This window comes from Prionailurus viverrinus, chromosome E3 (assembly GCF_022837055.1).
Source record: "Prionailurus viverrinus isolate Anna chromosome E3, UM_Priviv_1.0, whole genome shotgun sequence".
Taxonomy (NCBI): domain Eukaryota; kingdom Metazoa; phylum Chordata; class Mammalia; order Carnivora; family Felidae; genus Prionailurus; species Prionailurus viverrinus.
The window spans coordinates 19,246,829-19,263,010 of record NC_062576.1 but is presented as its reverse complement, the minus strand read 5'-3'; the positions used below and the strand labels follow the sequence as shown (position 1 = coordinate 19,263,010).

The 16,182-nt window shown below is 57.3% G+C and overlaps 2 protein-coding genes across 4 annotated transcripts; one reads left to right on the top strand and one right to left on the bottom strand.

The window, feature by feature from the left end:
* The first annotated feature begins 1,326 nt into the window (after nt 1-1,326).
* APOBR (apolipoprotein B receptor) lies at nt 1,327-6,671 on the top strand. The gene is given in 6 exon segments (XM_047838487.1): nt 1,327-1,452; nt 1,803-2,666; nt 3,192-5,357; nt 5,443-5,582; nt 5,584-5,709; nt 5,799-6,671. Coding segments are annotated over 6 exon segments (3,423 nt in total). The 5' UTR covers nt 1,327-1,395; the 3' UTR covers nt 5,869-6,671.
* Nucleotides 6,568-11,063, bottom strand: IL27 (interleukin 27). Of its 3 annotated transcripts, none has more exons than XM_047838485.1 (5): nt 10,893-11,063; nt 8,787-8,959; nt 8,596-8,694; nt 7,801-7,959; nt 6,568-7,095 (listed from the first exon to the last, which is right to left on the bottom strand). In XM_047838485.1, exons 1-5 carry the CDS (start codon nt 10,921-10,923, stop codon nt 6,847-6,849), a joined length of 711 nt encoding a protein of 236 aa, XP_047694441.1. In that variant the 5' UTR covers nt 10,924-11,063; the 3' UTR covers nt 6,568-6,846. The 3 variants fall into 3 exon arrangements, with proteins under 3 accessions (XP_047694441.1, XP_047694440.1, XP_047694438.1); XM_047838484.1 differs by having other exon boundaries at nt 8,787-9,807; nt 10,893-11,033; XM_047838482.1 differs by having other exon boundaries at nt 8,787-10,191; nt 10,893-10,921.
* Between the last annotated feature and the right edge of the window lie 5,119 nt (nt 11,064-16,182).

The following is a 16,182-nucleotide window of genomic DNA, read 5'->3' as shown; positions in this document are numbered from 1 at the left end:
CAGCCAGTTTCGGGCATCCTTATTCTTATCTGTTGCCCTTAGATTGCTTCGGAACTGAAAGTAAAGATAACACTCATCAAAGAGGATTTCTACCTATTGGCAATATCCAAAGCATTAAAGAGATCCCTTTCCCCAAATTATCCTAGAACTGAAGATGATCACAGAAATAGTCCCGCCTCCCCCCCCCCCCCCTCGCTTTACAGATGAGAAAACAAAAAAGGAAAATTGCTGGTGAAGACGCAAAGTGAGACCTAAACGTGACCTTAGAGACCTTTTTAGCAATAGGAAATAGAGCACCAGAGGCAGGTGTGTTTGGCTGAGCAGGCTGCTGGCAGAATTCCTGCCTGCATCGAGGATACTTAGACCTGACGAGTAATAAGGTCCAAGATTCTGATTCTGTGATCTCATCTAGTCCCTTTAATTGGAGATTTAGAAGGTGGGGATTAGGGGAAGAGATGTAGATCAAAGTCACTTCACATAGTCCCAAATAAGGAGTGATTATTCTCTTACCTTTCTCTAGGTAGTTAAGCAGCATCCTGAATTTTCTTCATGGAGTCCTTCCCCTGCTAATCCCTTCTATGGGCTTCCACCAGCTGGTGCCCACCTCTACCAGCTCTTTCTCACCACCAAGTCCTCAGACTGCTGTTTGAAATGTGGCCTCTTGGGCTGCTTCCCAGGTCACTCAACCAATGAAATATGGTGTCCTACTACCCTTGTGGTGCCCTAGAAACTCAGCAACGTGTCATACATGGCCTCTGCCTTCAAGGAACTCACAAGAGGTTGAGAGGTAGACACAAATAACCACAATACAAAGCTTAGCCAAGTTTTGTTTTGCAAGAATGACTACAGATGAGGGAATGGACATTGGAGCCACCAGCCCGGCCCCTTCTTCCCCTTAGGGAAGCATTAATGACCCTGAAATGAGAAGCCAGAGCTCTTACCAACCCCTCTTCACTCCTACTCCTTGTCCCTAGGCAAAACAGGAACCACAAACCCCAGCTTCCTCTCACAGAGTGGCTGTGGCTTGTGGGGGAGACGGAAATGGCTGAGGTGTGAATACAAGACCTGAGTCATTTAAGCTGCAGTTGCCACGGCCCCCTCCCCCCTCCCCAATTCTGAGGTCTCCTGCTCCTCCGTTTTGCTTTATGGCCTCCCTTCCCTTGCCCTTCAGCTCCAACTATGCACCTGAGCCCCCCCCAGGTGATGCACACCGATTTCCCAGCCAGGACTGGAAGCTGCTGTGGGCACCGCAGAGGGTGGGCAGGGCCTGGGGAGGGGATGCGTCAGGCAGACTTAGGGGAAGAGGAAGTGTCCTGGGCCCCGGGGAAGACTGGCTTGTCTCAGTGGGTGGGGACGGTCATTTGTCGGCTTTCTGGACACACAGAGACAGACAGGATGGATTTCCTCCGGCTCCATCTCCCTGGGCTGCATCAGGCCTTGAGGGGGGCATTGGTGAGAGGGGCAAGGAGATGCCAGAGACTTTCGCCCTGCTCCCTGGGCCCCCCCCCCCTTCCCTCCACCCTTTGAGACTCTCCTCAAGACTTGAGATTCCTTTCCCAGGCTCAGGTAGCCTCCTAGCCTGATTGTTTCTGGATTTCAATACCCCACCTCCACAGATACATCCCTACCCCTAATCTAGCCCTTTCCTTTTCCTTCTGCAGATACAGTTCTCTTTCTCCTTCCAGATCCCAGAACCCCTCTTCTGTATCTGAGTTCCTCTGGGGCAGGGTCCCATCCTAAACAGTTCTAAGAAGGCTGGATCTCCCCTTAATGCCTTTGTCCCCCTGCCCCTTCTCTTCCAGGATTCCCTCAGCACCTTTGTCTCCTACCTTATGGGCGATGAGGTCCCCACTGTAGAGAGGAGGGAGGCAAGGGCAGCTGAGGAACTGGGGGAGGTGGCTGCAGGAAGGCCAGAGGAGACTGAAGAGAAGGGAGCCCAGGAGGCCCTTGAGGGCCTCGGAGGCAGCCAAAGCAAGGAGGGTGGAGGGCTGAGAGAGCCTAGAGAGGCTGGAAGGTACCAGGAGGGAAGTTCAGCTACAAAACAGACCTGGGATTGGGAAGAAGGCAGCTCCCATCGGTCTCAAGCAAACAGGCAGCTCACTGGGGCCTGGGAAGCAGCCAGGGCTGCCAGGTGCCAGGAGCCAAGTGCCCACTTAGAGGCCAAAAAGACGTTTGAGGCAGGGTCTAAGGCTGGTCGAGGCAACGGCAGCCAAACCCAGGAGAGTCGAGGGCCCAATGAGCAGGAAGTGAACAGAGAGGAGACACGGAGAACCTGGGAACAGGAGGAGGAGGCGGAAGAGATCAGGGAAGGGAAACCAGGGGTGGCCGGAAAGGCGGAGTCAGAGTGGACCTGGCAGAGGGAGCCTGAGGGGAAGGTAGCAGGGGACAGCAGGGAGTCATTAGAGCAGGTGTTCAAGGAGGCAGTTGCAGAGGAGATCCAGGCGCCTAGGGCCAAAGAGACTGGGAAGGAAGGAGAGGTGATGGTGGTCCTACGGGGTAGCCAAAGCACAAGGGTAGAGAAAACACGGGAGTCAGGGACAGAATCTGAGGCTGGGACAACCTCAGGCAGGGAGGAGGAGGCCAGGACAGCCTCAGGCAGGGAGGAGGCAGAGACAACCTCAGGTGGAGAGGAGGAGGCCAGGACAACCTCAGGAAGGGAGGAGGAGGCCGGGACAACCTCAGGCAGGGAGAAGGAGGCTGGGACAACCTCAGGCAGGGAGGAGGAGGCCGGGACAACCTCAGGCAGGGAGGAGGAGGAGGCCAGGACAACCTCAGGCAGGGAGGAGGAGGCCGGGACAACCTCAGACAGGGAGGAGGAGGAGGCAGAGACAACCTCAGGCAGGGAGGAGGAGGCCGGAACAACCTCAGGGGGAGAGGAGGAGGCTGGGACAGCCTCAGGCAGGGAGGAAGAGGCTGGGATAACCTCAGGGGGAGAGGAGGAGGCCGGGACAACCTCAGACAGGGAGGAGGAGGAGGCAGGGACAACCTCAGGCAGGGAGGAGGAGGGTGGGACAACCTCAGGTAGGGAGGAGGAGGCCGGGACAACATCAGGGGGAGAGGAGGAGGCCGGGACAACCTCAGACAGGGAGGAGGAGGAGGCAGAGACAACCTCAGGCAGGGAGGAGGAGGCCGGGACAACCTCAGGGGGAAAGGAGGAGGCTGGGACAGCCTCAGACAGGGAGGAGGAGGAGGCAGAGACAACCTCAGGCGGGGAGGAGGAGGCTGGGACAACCTCAGGCAGGGAGGAGGAGGCCGGGACAACCTCAGGGGGAAAGGAGGAGGCTGGGACAGCCTCAGGCAGGGAGGCAGAGGCTGGGACAACCTCAGGGGGAGAGAAGGAAGCCGGGACAACCTCAGGCAGGGAGGAGGAGGCCGGGACAACCTCAGGCAGGGAGGAGGAGGCCGGGACAACCTCAGGCAGGGAGGAGGAGGCCGGGATAACTTTAGGCAGGGCAGAGGCCGGGACAACCTCAGTTGGGAAGGAAGGTAACCTCTCGGGAGCCAGGGAGCCAGAATATGGGGGAGTAGTCTCCGGAGAAAGGATCTCAGAGGGCACTGGGAGGACCTGGGCAATAGAGGAGGCCACCAGGGAAGACCAGGAGGAGGAGGTGGATGAGAAGAGAAAGGCTGAGATGAGTGTTTCCCCCAAACAGAGCCAGGCTCTAGGAACTGAGGGTGTGGAGGAAGCAGTGAAGGACCAGCTGGCAGGGAGGGAGTCTGCAGGAGGCCAGGGGTCAGAGGGGGAGGGAGAAGGGTTTGAGGTCCAGGCAGATCGGGACGGGGAAGAGGCCGAGGGGAGGCAAGCCTCGGTGAACAGGACTGTTGCCCTTGGTCTGGAGGAGGTGGTGCAGGCAGAGAAGGCCAAAGAGGAGGCAGAGAGTTGCTGGATCGCCGAGGCTGAGTTGCCCAAGAACAAAGTGGCAAACGAGGCTGAAGGCGATGCTGGCTTGGAGGCAACCCCGGAGGCCAGCCTTGAGAAGGAGTGCAGGGGGGAGAAGAGCGAGGGGGAGGCTCGGACAGGTGGAGAAGGGCTGGCGTTGGAGGGCAGTGGCCTTGAGCACGAGGTCACCGAAGGCCAGGACCCTGAGCTGATGGCCGCCCCCCAGACCCCAACAGAGCAGCCTGAGGAAGGACTGGGGGAAGAGGAAGAGCCCCGGGGCATTCCAGCCCTGAACAAAGAGGAGACAGAAAGGAGCCCGGAGGAATACCCCAGAAACCTGGGGTATGGAAAGCCTGGTGCCTCTGGGACTGAAGCCCAGAGGAGGGACTTGGAGGGAGGGGATTCCCACAAAGAAAAAGCAGATGCTGAAGAGGGGGAGGAGGAGGCTGTAGGAAGCCAGGCATCAGAGGAGGCCGAGGAGGCCGAGGGAGGCCAAGAGTCTGCACTCCCAGATGTCCTGGAGGCAGGTGGGGAGTGGAAGAAAGCCGAGGAAGCAGGGTGTGGAGCAGAGGAGGGAGAGGCCCGCGGAGCACAGAGCCAGGAGCCAGGTGGAAGGTTCAGTGCAGGGGCAGGGGCAGGTCGGGCACTGGGGGAGTCAGATGCCCGAGACACCGAGGATGAGGAGGCAGAGGCCACGGTGCCCTGCAGGGCAGACACGACATCCAGCGGAGTCTGGGGGCTGGAGGAGGCGGCTCTGAGCCTCCAGGACAGCGAGGACATAGGGGTCAGTTCTTTGGCCGCTGAGATAGCGGGGGACAAGGCCGATGGGAGGGCTGCTGTGCCTGGGGGAGGGCCCAAAAGAGAGGCTGGGGAAGCTTGGGAATCAGAAGGGAGGCAGGAGGCTGGGGGAGGAGAGGAGCTGGTGGAGGCTGCGTGGGAAAAAACCCGAGGGGGGCCAGAGTTTGGCCTGGAGGGCTCAGCAGACATGGAGGTAAATAGCAGAGGGGGCCCAGAAGAGGCTTTTGAGGCCAGAGACGGTGAGCCCTGGGGAGAGTGCGCAGAGGTCAAGGAATCTGCAGTGGCAGAGGGAAGCTGTGGGATGGACAGCTTTACCTGGGGTTCCCAGGTGGCGAGGGCAGAGGGCGCCACGGCCACCACGGTAGAGGCTGAGGGGCTCCCAGGAGGGCAGACGCCGCCGTGGGAACAGGAGGCTGCTGCGGGATGGCAGTTAAAGGAGCAGGGGCAAGGCGGTGAGGGGCAGCGTGTGGACCTCCACCCTGAGGAAGAGGCACAGAGGCCCCTTGACGTGGAGGGTGTTGAGGTGACTGAAGACCAGAGGGCAGAGGCCGAGGAGATTGTTCCAGAAGGCCCGGAGGACATCCAGGGCCAGGAGGACCAGTCAACATACCAGGAGCCTGGGCCACGTGGGGAGACGGCAGCAAGTACCGGAGGGGATGCTCACGGCAGCTGGAGTGAGGTGAGGGCTCCAGCCAGGGTCCGGGGCTGGACAGAGCAGAATATCGAAGCCAGCCCCTTGGTACTCGGTGCCCCTGTCCCTGCAGGCCCTGCTTCCTGGGTCTCGCCTGGACGTCTCTGTCTCGCGGAGCCGTGTACTCCTGTCTCGAAGCTCCTCCCAGCGTCGCTCCCGGCCCTCTTTCCGACGGACCCCTGCCCCTGAGCGGCAGGAGGAGCCTCCCAGCCCCCCCCCCTGAGGAAGAGCCGTCAGCCCCCGAGCAGAGACTTCTCCAGCCAGAGGAACCCCCGGAGGCAAGCCCCCCAAGGCCTGAAGGGACCCCACTGCCAGCCAGGAGAAGGCCCCTGGGACACGGGTAAGCAGAGGGCGACGTGGCTCGGCCGGGGTGGGGAGGAGGCCGTGGACACGTGGAGACCAGCTCCCACAGCCCGTCTCCACCTGCAGGTTTGGCCTTGCCCACCTCGGCATGATGCAGGAACTGCAGGCCCGACTGGGCCGGCCCAAACCCCAGTGAGCGCCCCGAGCCCCTGGGAGCCGGGCCCTGAATGAGCGTCAGAAGGATCCACCAAATCCTGCTCGGCCTATCTCCCTCCGCCACTTTGGACACACCCTTTTCCACCCTCTGGGCCTTGGTTTCTTGCTGTGTCAAGCTTGGAGCAGACAGAGGCAGACATCCTCGAGAAGTGTGAACTGGAGGAGTCTGACTGCAATGTGGCTGATGGACACGCCCCCCCAACCCCTGGCCCGCTGGGAGCGGGCCCCTCACGGCCCGTCCTGATCACGCCTCCGGCGCATCTCTGCTGTCTGCAGGACCGAGGGGACGGGACAGTTCTCCTCACGGCCTTCCCTCCCTGACCTCTCCGGTCCCCACCCAGGCCTCCAGAGGGCAGTGCAGTGGGAACCCAAAGCTCCGCGGGGTGGGCGCTAGCCCGGAGGAGAGGGGTCAGGAGGCCCTCTGGACCTCCATCTGCAACCAGAGGTTGATGGGAGATGGATCAGTGGCCTTGAGCTTTGAAAAACTCACGGCTCTGCAGGTTACTGTGGCAGCCACCAGCCCAGCAAGCCAGTCTGGGGGAAGGTGGGCCAGGAGCCCCAGAAATTTAGGAGCAGAGAGGGGTCCAGGGTGGCCAGAGACTACAGACCCCCCCCCCCCCAGACCCTTTTGTCCTTTGGCGTCAGGCACCCCTTCTGGGAAAAGAAGCCGAGGCTGAGAGAGGATGACAGTGCTTTATTCGGCACCCCGCACGGTGGCCTAGCCCGGGGACAACTAGCCGGCTCTGAAACAATAAATAAACCATCATTTTCCTAAACAATAAATAAATATCCAAGAAATAAATATCCGGCAGGGCCTGGAGGGGCCTTAAGTTATTGGGTGGGGGTTGGGGTGGGAGGCCGGTGGAGTCTTGCCCTGTTTAAGGCAGACGAGCTGGAGGCTGTCCCGTTGGCCCGAACTGAATGAAGGGCTAAGGGAAGGGGCTGAGTGGTCACCCCATCAGGGCCGGGAGCCGAATAGGAACCCCGAGGCCGGGGCTGGGTTTCCGGCTTGGGAGAGTAAGAGCAAGTCCCTTATGGCCCGAGCTAAGACGAGCTCCAAGGAGTGCAGCAGCTGGTAGGAATAGAGGAGCTGGGGCCAGGACGGCTGCCCTGACACCCGTGAGAGGCCACTCGGAGCCCCTGGGAGCAGCTCCTTCCTCTCCTCGTCATCTTCCTCCTCGGGGAGGTTGAGTCCCGCAGCCAGCACCTGTGAGGAGAGGCCCACGGGTCAGACAGTGGCCAAGCGGAGACCCCGAGCAAACCCTTGTTCCTTTAGGTGCCCAGTGGTAATAGAATGACATCAGATGCCACGAGGTCATGATTTCCCTGGACAGCCCCTACTCTAGACCTTCCATTATGTCATCGTCTCACGTGTCCTGCCTGATTTTTTGATTCGAGAAAATGGAAGTCACCGAGCCAGATGCCGCGCCCGGGGCGGGCACACGATCCCAGGATCGCCCTGGGCGTGTGGGATGCCCAAAGTTCTCCTCTCGAGGGTCATTTGGGGGTCCGGAGTGGGCAGCAAGGTGGGACAGCCAGTTTTCATGCTGCTTACATTTTATTAAGGATAAAACACCTGTTTCCCTTGGAGATATTCGGGAGGATCTGGTGACGTTAGGGGCTAAGGGAGAAGGGACCGAGCTTTGCTGTAGGGCCTGCTAATGCCAGCAGCTGTTCCGGGTGCTTCAGAGCTGTTTGGATCAAGACATCAAGAGGAGGCAGAGATTCGGGGGGGCAGAGCCAGGGCCTGCACACACACACACACACACACACACACACACTCAGAGGATCTACAGCATCTCCTTCCAAGCTTACCCAACCTGCGGTCAGGGAGTGTTTGAAAAAGGGGGCCCATGAGCCTCAATGTTATGTGTTGGTCTCTGGGAGTTCGGGAGGGGGGTGAACACTCTACCTGAAAGTGGAGATGCCGCTGCAAATCCCGGAGGTCCAACCTCATGGTCCATAGCTCTATCTTCTCTGAGCTCGTCCAGCCCCCCTGGCTTCCCAGGCTTCCCAACAGGGCGTGGAAGGGGCGAAGTGTCATGAAGAGGAAGCAGAGTCGTTCTGGGTCCTGCGGGAGGGAAGGGAGGGAGTCAGGAAAGGCTTGCAGGCTGAGGATCAAACCTAAGCCCATCTCCACTGTCCTATCACTCTCTCTCCACAACCCCACTCTATCCTCTTCCCTACCATCGCCTTTCATGTTCCTTTCCTTTTTTTTTTTAAGTTTATTTGGGGGGGGGGAGGGAGGGACAGAGAGAGAGAGGGAGAGGGAACCCTAAGCAGACTCTGTGCTAACAGCAGACTGGGGGCTCCATCTCAGGAACCGTGAGGTCGTGACCTGAGCCGAGATCAAGAGTTGGACGCTTAACCGGCTGAGCCACCCAGGCGCCCCCCTCCGTTTCACGTCCATGGCTTCACTTGTGTTTTTATCCTGTCTCCAACCTCCTTCCCACACTAATCCCACGCCATCCCTCCTCCGTATGTGCAGCCTCGTTCTGACATGACTTCTTTATTCCAGCTGGATCTTTATATCCGGCGACATGCCAAGCCTCATCCGGATCCAATTCCTCCATTCATCCCCAAATCCATTTTCCATTCAATCCCCTAACTTCATCACCATCACCATCACCTCATCACTTCATCACTTCATCACCAGCCCAGCCTTGCTGCCAGCTCTCCTGCCCCACCCCACCGGCCCCCAACTCACAGAGAGGCTGTGCCAGGCCTGGAAGGTCAGGGAGACATTGGGGAGCCGATCTCCCAGGGGCAGGAGGTCCAGGCTCACTCCTGGCAGGTGAGATTCAGCCTGTGGGGCAAGATCTGTTAGTCGGGGGGGGGGGGCAGAGGGATTGGGGATTCGCCCGTCCCCAAAGCCAGCTGCATCAGAGAGAGACTCACAAAGCGGTGGGCCTGGGTCCGAACCTCGGAGAACAGCTTCCTGGCGAGATGCAGGCTGACCTTGAACTCCCTGCGCAGCTCCTGCAGGCTCAGGGGGGGCCTCCCTGGCGGCCTCGGGAATCCCCAAACACCAGCACGAGCCAGGAGCAAGGAGAGCAACAAGAGGCTGAGCCCTGGAGAGAGGGGGGAGATGGTGGGCCAGGTGGGGGGAAAGCTCGAGAAGAACTCAACATGCCCCTTCTGAGCCTGTGCTGTAGGCAAAGCCCGTGTGCCATTTTGCTGACCCCGCAAGGCCACTAATAACATGGAAGCTATCGAGGACACCATACGGCATCTCTGTCTGAACGAAAGGAAGGTACCCCTTCTCCGAGGCGGACACGGCCTTGCACAGAAGGCCCACATTTGCAAGCAGATCTCAGGCTCCATCTCGGCCCCTCACTAACTCCCTTGGCTAAGTGTCTTTTTCGGTGAACCAACCGCTCAACGGTATGTGGCAGCCTGGGGGCTATTATCCGTGCATTTTGCAGATGAGGAAAATGTGAGGCTGACTAGCCCAGGGTGGCGTGGCGAGAGGGGGAGGGAACCAGGACTGGATTCCAGATCTGCCCAAATGCAGATCCTGCGTGCTTCCCCCGCAGGGAACTCAGACGAGGCAGCCACCTCCCCTGGAGTGGGCACTCTGTTCTGCCGAAGATTCCTGGGGCTTAGCCAGGCGGCTCTGATGGCCTGAACTGGAGCCCCAGGGGTGGGCGGGCAGTGCTGGAGACTCTACCTCGGAGAGTCAGAAGGACAGATTGGCCCAGCCACCACCGAGGCCGATGGGTCACTCTGCAGTGTCAGAAGAACAGGGGGTGCCAGGGGGAGGAAGGGGGCCTGGGATGGGAGGCATAACCTCTGTCTCTCGTCCAGGTCCTTCCCTGGATGAGATGAGTCGCCTCTTATCTCTGTGCCTCAGGTTCCCATCCGTAAAATGGGGTAGTCAGGCCAGCTGGTTTCTGAAAGTATTTCCGGCCTATGTTTCCTGGACAGAAGAGAGAGGGGCCCTAGGGTGGGGGGTCTGGGAAGAGGCCAGGGTTCGGTGGTTTCTCCATCAGGGAGAGGAAATCTAGCAATCATGGAGTTACACAATTCTCCTCGAAACACAAACCAAAACTAAGCTGTAAGTCTGTCTGTTCCCGCTCACCCTCCTCTCCATGCTTCTCCCTTGTCCATTCTTGATTTCTAACCCCTGGGCTCTGCTTCCCGAAATGTCCTGTACGTAAAGGTGAAGGAGAGCTTCTGGGTCCTTCACCGGCCAAGGTACTTCTAGAGGTGGTGGGTGGTCCCTGGGACCCCTAGCATCCAGGCTCCCTGGTTTAGGGACCACATCCCAGGGACTTCAGGCAGAGTGGGGTTCTTCTCAGCTCTGTGTTGAGGGAAAGTGAGTACCCCAGGCTCTGGTGGATATTGCCACCCCAAATCGAGCTGGGCCACTTCCCAGGGCTTCCTGTCTGAGCTCTGGGACCCCAGACCCTTCCCTTGGCTTCTCCCTACGCTCTGCACGCAATCCCAGCTCCTTGGCTCTGGCTCTCTACCCGTTCTCCAGCCCTTGGTCCCTACTATGGCCCTACCATCTGCTCTTCCTTCTGTGTCTCTGTGTCCTTGAGGTCCACTGTGGATTGGACCTCCTTCCAAGCTATAGACCCTTGACCCAGTTAGGCCGCCGCCGCCTTGGCCCCCGCCCCACACTCCAGCCCACTCCAGCCCACTCCTCCCGCCCTTCTTCCTCTCCCAGCCCCGGTTCTCAGCCAAACTGTCCCGTCCCCGCTCAGCCGCTCCAGCCAAACTCCTGGTCCTGGTCCTGGTCCAACTGGCTGCCCGCCTCTCCCCATCCGGGCCGGTCAAGGCTTCCCATCCGCTGCCCAGCCCTGATCAAACCATCACCCTCATTCACGCCAGCCTCATTCCTATCCTCCGGTCGACTGTATCCTGTATCCTTAGTCTTGACCCACTAGCTGTCCCTCGGCCCCCGGCCCCCATCCACACCAGTCAAGCCCTCCCACCCCCTGCCCAGTCTCAGCCAAGCTTGCCACCCCCTCCGCCCCCCAGCCCTGGCCTCAAACTCACGCCAGCCAAGGTCGCCTGCCATCTGGCCCATGGCGGGGCCCAGCCTGTGTGGCCAGCCATCTCCCGGGCAGGGGTCTTATACTGGGGGCTGCGCCGGTTTCACTTTCCGTCCTGCTTGTACTTTCGGCTTTGCGCTCAGTCTTCCCTCCTCACCACCCCTTGCTGAAATGGGGAAATGTCATTTCCCTTCCCAGAGGGGGCGGGAGGTGCAGCAGGGGGGGTGGAGGGGGTGGCGGGAAGCTAGGGTTTCGGTCAATCCAAGCTCCGGACCCCCCGCTGAGCTCCTAGGACGTTTCCTCCCCTCGCATCCCCTCTCCCGGGTAAGTCACTGCTCTAGGGGCTGGTGATGGGTCCTGGACCCTCAACCCCTCCTGTTCCTCTGCTCTGTCATCATCATCCTATGCCATCACCAGCTCACTGTCTGGCAAAAGATGGACGGCCAGGTAAGGGGATTGCCCATTGGAGAGGACTTGGGGTTTTGAGTCATCTTACTCTTTTCTGGTTTACCAGATGGCTGAATGAGGGAGTGCGAAGGAAGCGGGGAAGTCGCTGGGGGGGCTGGGAGGGGGGGTTTGTGTGGAGCAGTGGGGGCCCAGTCCGGGTAGGGGCAGGGCTCAGTCTACAGGCAGGGGCAGGGCAGGTGAGAATGGGCCGAGGGCTCTGTCTTTGGCCAGAGTAAGATCTGGGATTAGATCTCAGTCTGTAACCATGATCAGGACTTGGTCTACTAGGGCCGGACTTGGGCTAGAACTTTGTCTAGGACCAACATCCTAGCTCTGTCTGTGTTTGGGGTCAGAGCCGTCAATGACCCGGAGGCTCTGCTTGGGACCCATCGGGGTTGAGCTTAGACCTCAGTCCAGATTGGGCCCAGAGCTCAGGCTGTGGCCGAGCTTCTGACAGAGCCTGTGACTCAGGTCAGGGCTCAGGCCTGGGCTGGGATAAGAGCTCCCTCGATGACCAGGGTCAGGGCTCACCAGGTTGGGGTTGTGTGAGGTCAGGATGGGGCTCAGCCAGGTCCCAGAGTAATCCTGCCCTGTGTGTTTCTGCTCTGTGGATGGCTGTCAGGGCTGGGCTGACTCAACGATAGGTCTCCCTTCCAGCACGGTTCCACCCTTCACCCCACCCTGGATTTTCCATCTTCAGGGACACGATGGGGGTTTCTTGGTCTTCCCCGAGGCCCACTTTCCTTTTGGGATCCGTGGGGTTTCCCTGTTGGGTCCCTGCAGTGAGACAGAAACCATGGGGGCTTTCCCTTCCTGTAGTCTGCCTCCTCGGCTCTACACAGGCCCTGCCCATCGGGGCCGCCTGGAACCAACTGCCAGGGAAGTACCAGTACATTTCGGGGAGCAATCCCAGAGGGCTGCTTGGAGGAGAAGGAAAAGGAAGAGCGGCTGGCACCTGCCTAGCCCAGACGGGTTTCGCTTGCCGCGTCCCCCAGTGGTGACAGCTCACTCTCCCACATCCCACGCAGCTGAGGCTCCCCACTGTGGGGGGTCCCAAACATCCTGAGACTGATCGTGAGGACAGACGCAGGCCCTGGTCGGTCTTCCTCCCATCCCCAAGTCCTGCGGCCACCCTGGAGGCATGCCACCCCACTCACCCTCTGATGCAACCACTCCCCACCCTTTGCCGGTACCCAGAACTGCCGTACCTCTCGAACCTCGAACCCCATCACCCGCTCTCTCACCACAACCTCCTGATCCTCCCGACCTTCTCTGATGGTTCTTCAAGACCTCCTGTCTCTTGTTGCGTCTCTGCCCTTCTCGAGCTGGCTGCAGCTGACTCCCACAGCCTCATTCCTGGCCGCTGCCCTATTTCTGCTCTGGCAACTGGAGCTCCATGCTTGGACATGATGAACCACCTCAGACTCGCTTGCCTTTGCACACGCTCCTCTCTTTGCCTAGAATGTCCCACTGCCTTCTCTGGAGTTCCCTCTCCTCAACCTTTTCTGAACCTACCCCTTGTCACGGGCTTCCTCCCCTGAATAGCTCATTCCTTCCTGCCATACATCCTGTCTCCAACAGACGTTTCATTTTTATTTCTCTTGCTTATTCTATCCTCGTTCATACCACTCCAGCCATCCCGGCTCCCTCATTGCCAGGCATGCATGCTCCTGCCTCAGGGCCTTTGCGCTTGCTGTCCCTTCTGCCTGGAAGGCTCTTCTTCCAGATATCTGCAAAGCCCACTCTCTTCTTTCGATCCCCGCTCAAACGTCACCTTCTCAGATGGAGTCCTCACTGACTACCCTATTAAAATATGCAGCCCGGTCCCTGGCACTTTCTCTTTTCTTTGTTCTAGAAAGCAATGTTGCAATTTCCAACTGTAACTGTGGATCTATCCATTTTCCCTTTTAGATGCATCGGTTTCTCTCAACTGCTTTGAGGCGCTGTTATTTAGGCAGATACACCCCTAGGACTGTGATGCCTTTTTGAAGAGCTGACCCTTTTATCAGAATGTAATGTCTCTCTTTCTCCCTGATAATATTCCTTCTTTTTCCCTGAAGCTTACTTTTTTTTTTTTTAAATTAATTCAACCGGTCCTGCTCTTTTTGATTGGCGTTTACATAGCTTATCTTTTTTTTTTTTTTTTTTTTAATTTTTTTTTTTTTTCAATGTTTATTTATTTTTCGGACAGAGAGACACAGAGCATGAACGGGGGAGGGGCAGAGAGAGAGGGAGACACAGAATCGGAAACAGGCTCCAGGCTCTGAGCCATCAGCCCAGAGCCCGACGCGGGGCTCGAACTCACGGACCGCGAGATCGTGACCTGGCTGAAGTCGGACGCTTAACCGACTGCGCCACCCAGGCGCCCCTATAGCTTATCTTTTTTTTTTTTTTTTTTTTGAACATACTCATTTTTAATCTATTTTTATTTGCAGTGGGTTTCGTTAAAACAAAATTTTAGATTAATATTTTCGTCAGTGTATATGGTATTGGTCAGTGTCCGTCCTAAGCAAATAAACGTTCTATTGCTGACCGAAGGGATCTGTCCTATTCTGAATGTGAGGTCCGTTCTTAGCCCTGTGACCTCAGCGCCTTCATGAGTTCAAGATCATTAATTTGTAGTTTGTCCTACTTTGTTCCTGGTTATAAAGGGCAAGTGGTGCCTTTTCCAGATTTTATACCTTTAAAAAGTACACATTATTTGTGTGGCCTTGTTTTTTCTAGCTGGGTATTTTATTACCATGTTAATTAGATGTGACGGTGAACATCTTTATTTTTGTCTTCATTTCAGAGAGTAAACTTTATTTATTTATACCCTTTAAAAATTGTATAATGTTTTTATTTATTTTTGAGAGAGAGAGAGAGAGCGACAGAGTATGAGCGGGGGAGGGGTAGAGAGAGAGGGAGACACAGAATCTGAAGCAGGCTCCAGGCTCCAAGTTGTCAGCAAGGAGTCCAATGTGGGGCTCGAACCCACGAACCGGGATATCATGACCCAAGCCGATGTTGGATGCTCAACTGACTGAGCCACCCAGGTGCCCCTCAGAGAGTAAACTTTAAATTGTTCATTATTATTTTTTTCTTATTTTTTTATAGATTCCCTTCATTAAATTCCAGAAATCCCATGTAATCATAGTTTGAAGACGTTATCTTTAATAACTGTTCACTTTAATTATTTGCCTGTGTCTCTTACATACACTTTCTATCCCTTTCCCTGCATTCTATTTCTCCATAACATTTAAAAATATCTAACATTTTTGACCTCCTGGGTGACTCATTCGGTTAAGTGTCCGACACTTGCTTTCGGCTCAGGTCACGATCTCACGGCTTCATGGGTTCGAGCCCCACAGCAAGCTCTGCGCTGGCAGTATGGGGCCTGCTTGGGATATTCTCTCTCTCTCTCTCTCTCTGCCCCTCCCCACTTGTGCTGTCTCTGTCTCTGTCTCTCAAAAAAGAGAAAACACCCTTAAAAATAGTTAACATTTTCTCTCTCTCTTTTTTGTCTCTCTCTATGCACTAGAGCGCGAGCTCCCCAAGGGTGGGAATGTTTGCCAGTTATGTGCACTGATATATCCCCCGTAGCTAACAATAGCAGCTTCTTAGCCAATCAGCAAACAAATCTGTCTTTTATCACAGTGCCTAATGCAGGTTCTACTCACGCCTGGCGCCCTGTCAGTTGCCCTCCTAGAGCGGGAGGTCTGGGACCCACTGCCGAGCCCTGAGCTCTTGCTGTCAGCCTTCCCGGACTCTGCCAAGGCTCCAGACAGGTACTGAAGGATGGAAATGGGGTTTTCTGGGCTGCTGGCCACGGCCCTGGGCTGATGATCTTGGCAGAGCCTTGCCAAGAAACCAGAGGGCCGATGAGGAGAGGTGCGGGGTGGTGGCGGGGCGTGGGGGGGGGGGGGGGGCAGCCTCTGTCTATATCCTTGGAGGATGGGCCTGAGCCTGTCTCTGTCTACCTGGGCCTCAGTTGCCACGAATGGATCTTGGCTGCTGAGCTGAGGCTTGGGCTGGGAGCAGCAGGAAATCGAAGGGATGTGGTGAAGGCTGAGAACTGCTGGAAAGGAAACCAAGATCCCGGAGCTCTATGGACTCCAGGGTGTAGCTGACACTTCTGGTGACCTCAGGTGAGTCACTGGCCAGCTCCGGACCTCAGGTTCCTCATTGAGAAGCAGTAGCAGTTTTCAAATGCTGCCCCTATTATTACGTAGGGAAATTAAAACCTAGATGATTTAAAAGAGAGAGAAAAGAGCCATCCGCCACATTTCTGATCATTTCCCAAGTACCCCGTTAGAGCTCTGACCCCACGGGACACTCCATGGGGTTGCATGGGAATCCTGCGCCCAGGAAGTAGAAGTTAGAAGCTTCAGATGTGACATCAGGATGGAATCAGGGAGGGGAAGTCTCGATTCAGAGTCGACACAGCAGATCAGTGACAGGGCGAAGCCTGGAACTCAAGTCCCTTGTTTTCAGCTCGGGCTGGTGAGGGGAATCCCTGGGCCCTCTGATGTCAACTCCGAGACTTGGAACTAACCCCTCGGTTAAATCAAGCTGGGCTTCGCTGAAGGCAGGAAGGCTGGGGGGAGGTGGGGCCAGTCTGGAGCTGGGGCCACACCTCGGAGTCTCCCAAACACAGGTGGTGAGACCCTGAGCCCAGGCACAGGGCCCACCCCTTCCCCCCTGGGCGTGGAGGTGGAACATCCCAGAGCCCCAGCCCCCATCACCTGACTTCTCTCCTGTTGTACACGTGCACCCCACACCACACCAAGGGTCAGTCATTCTTTCTGCAGCATGCCCTCGCCACGCCCCTTCCCACCGACCCTGGGGGCTGCCTCTAGTCTCCTATG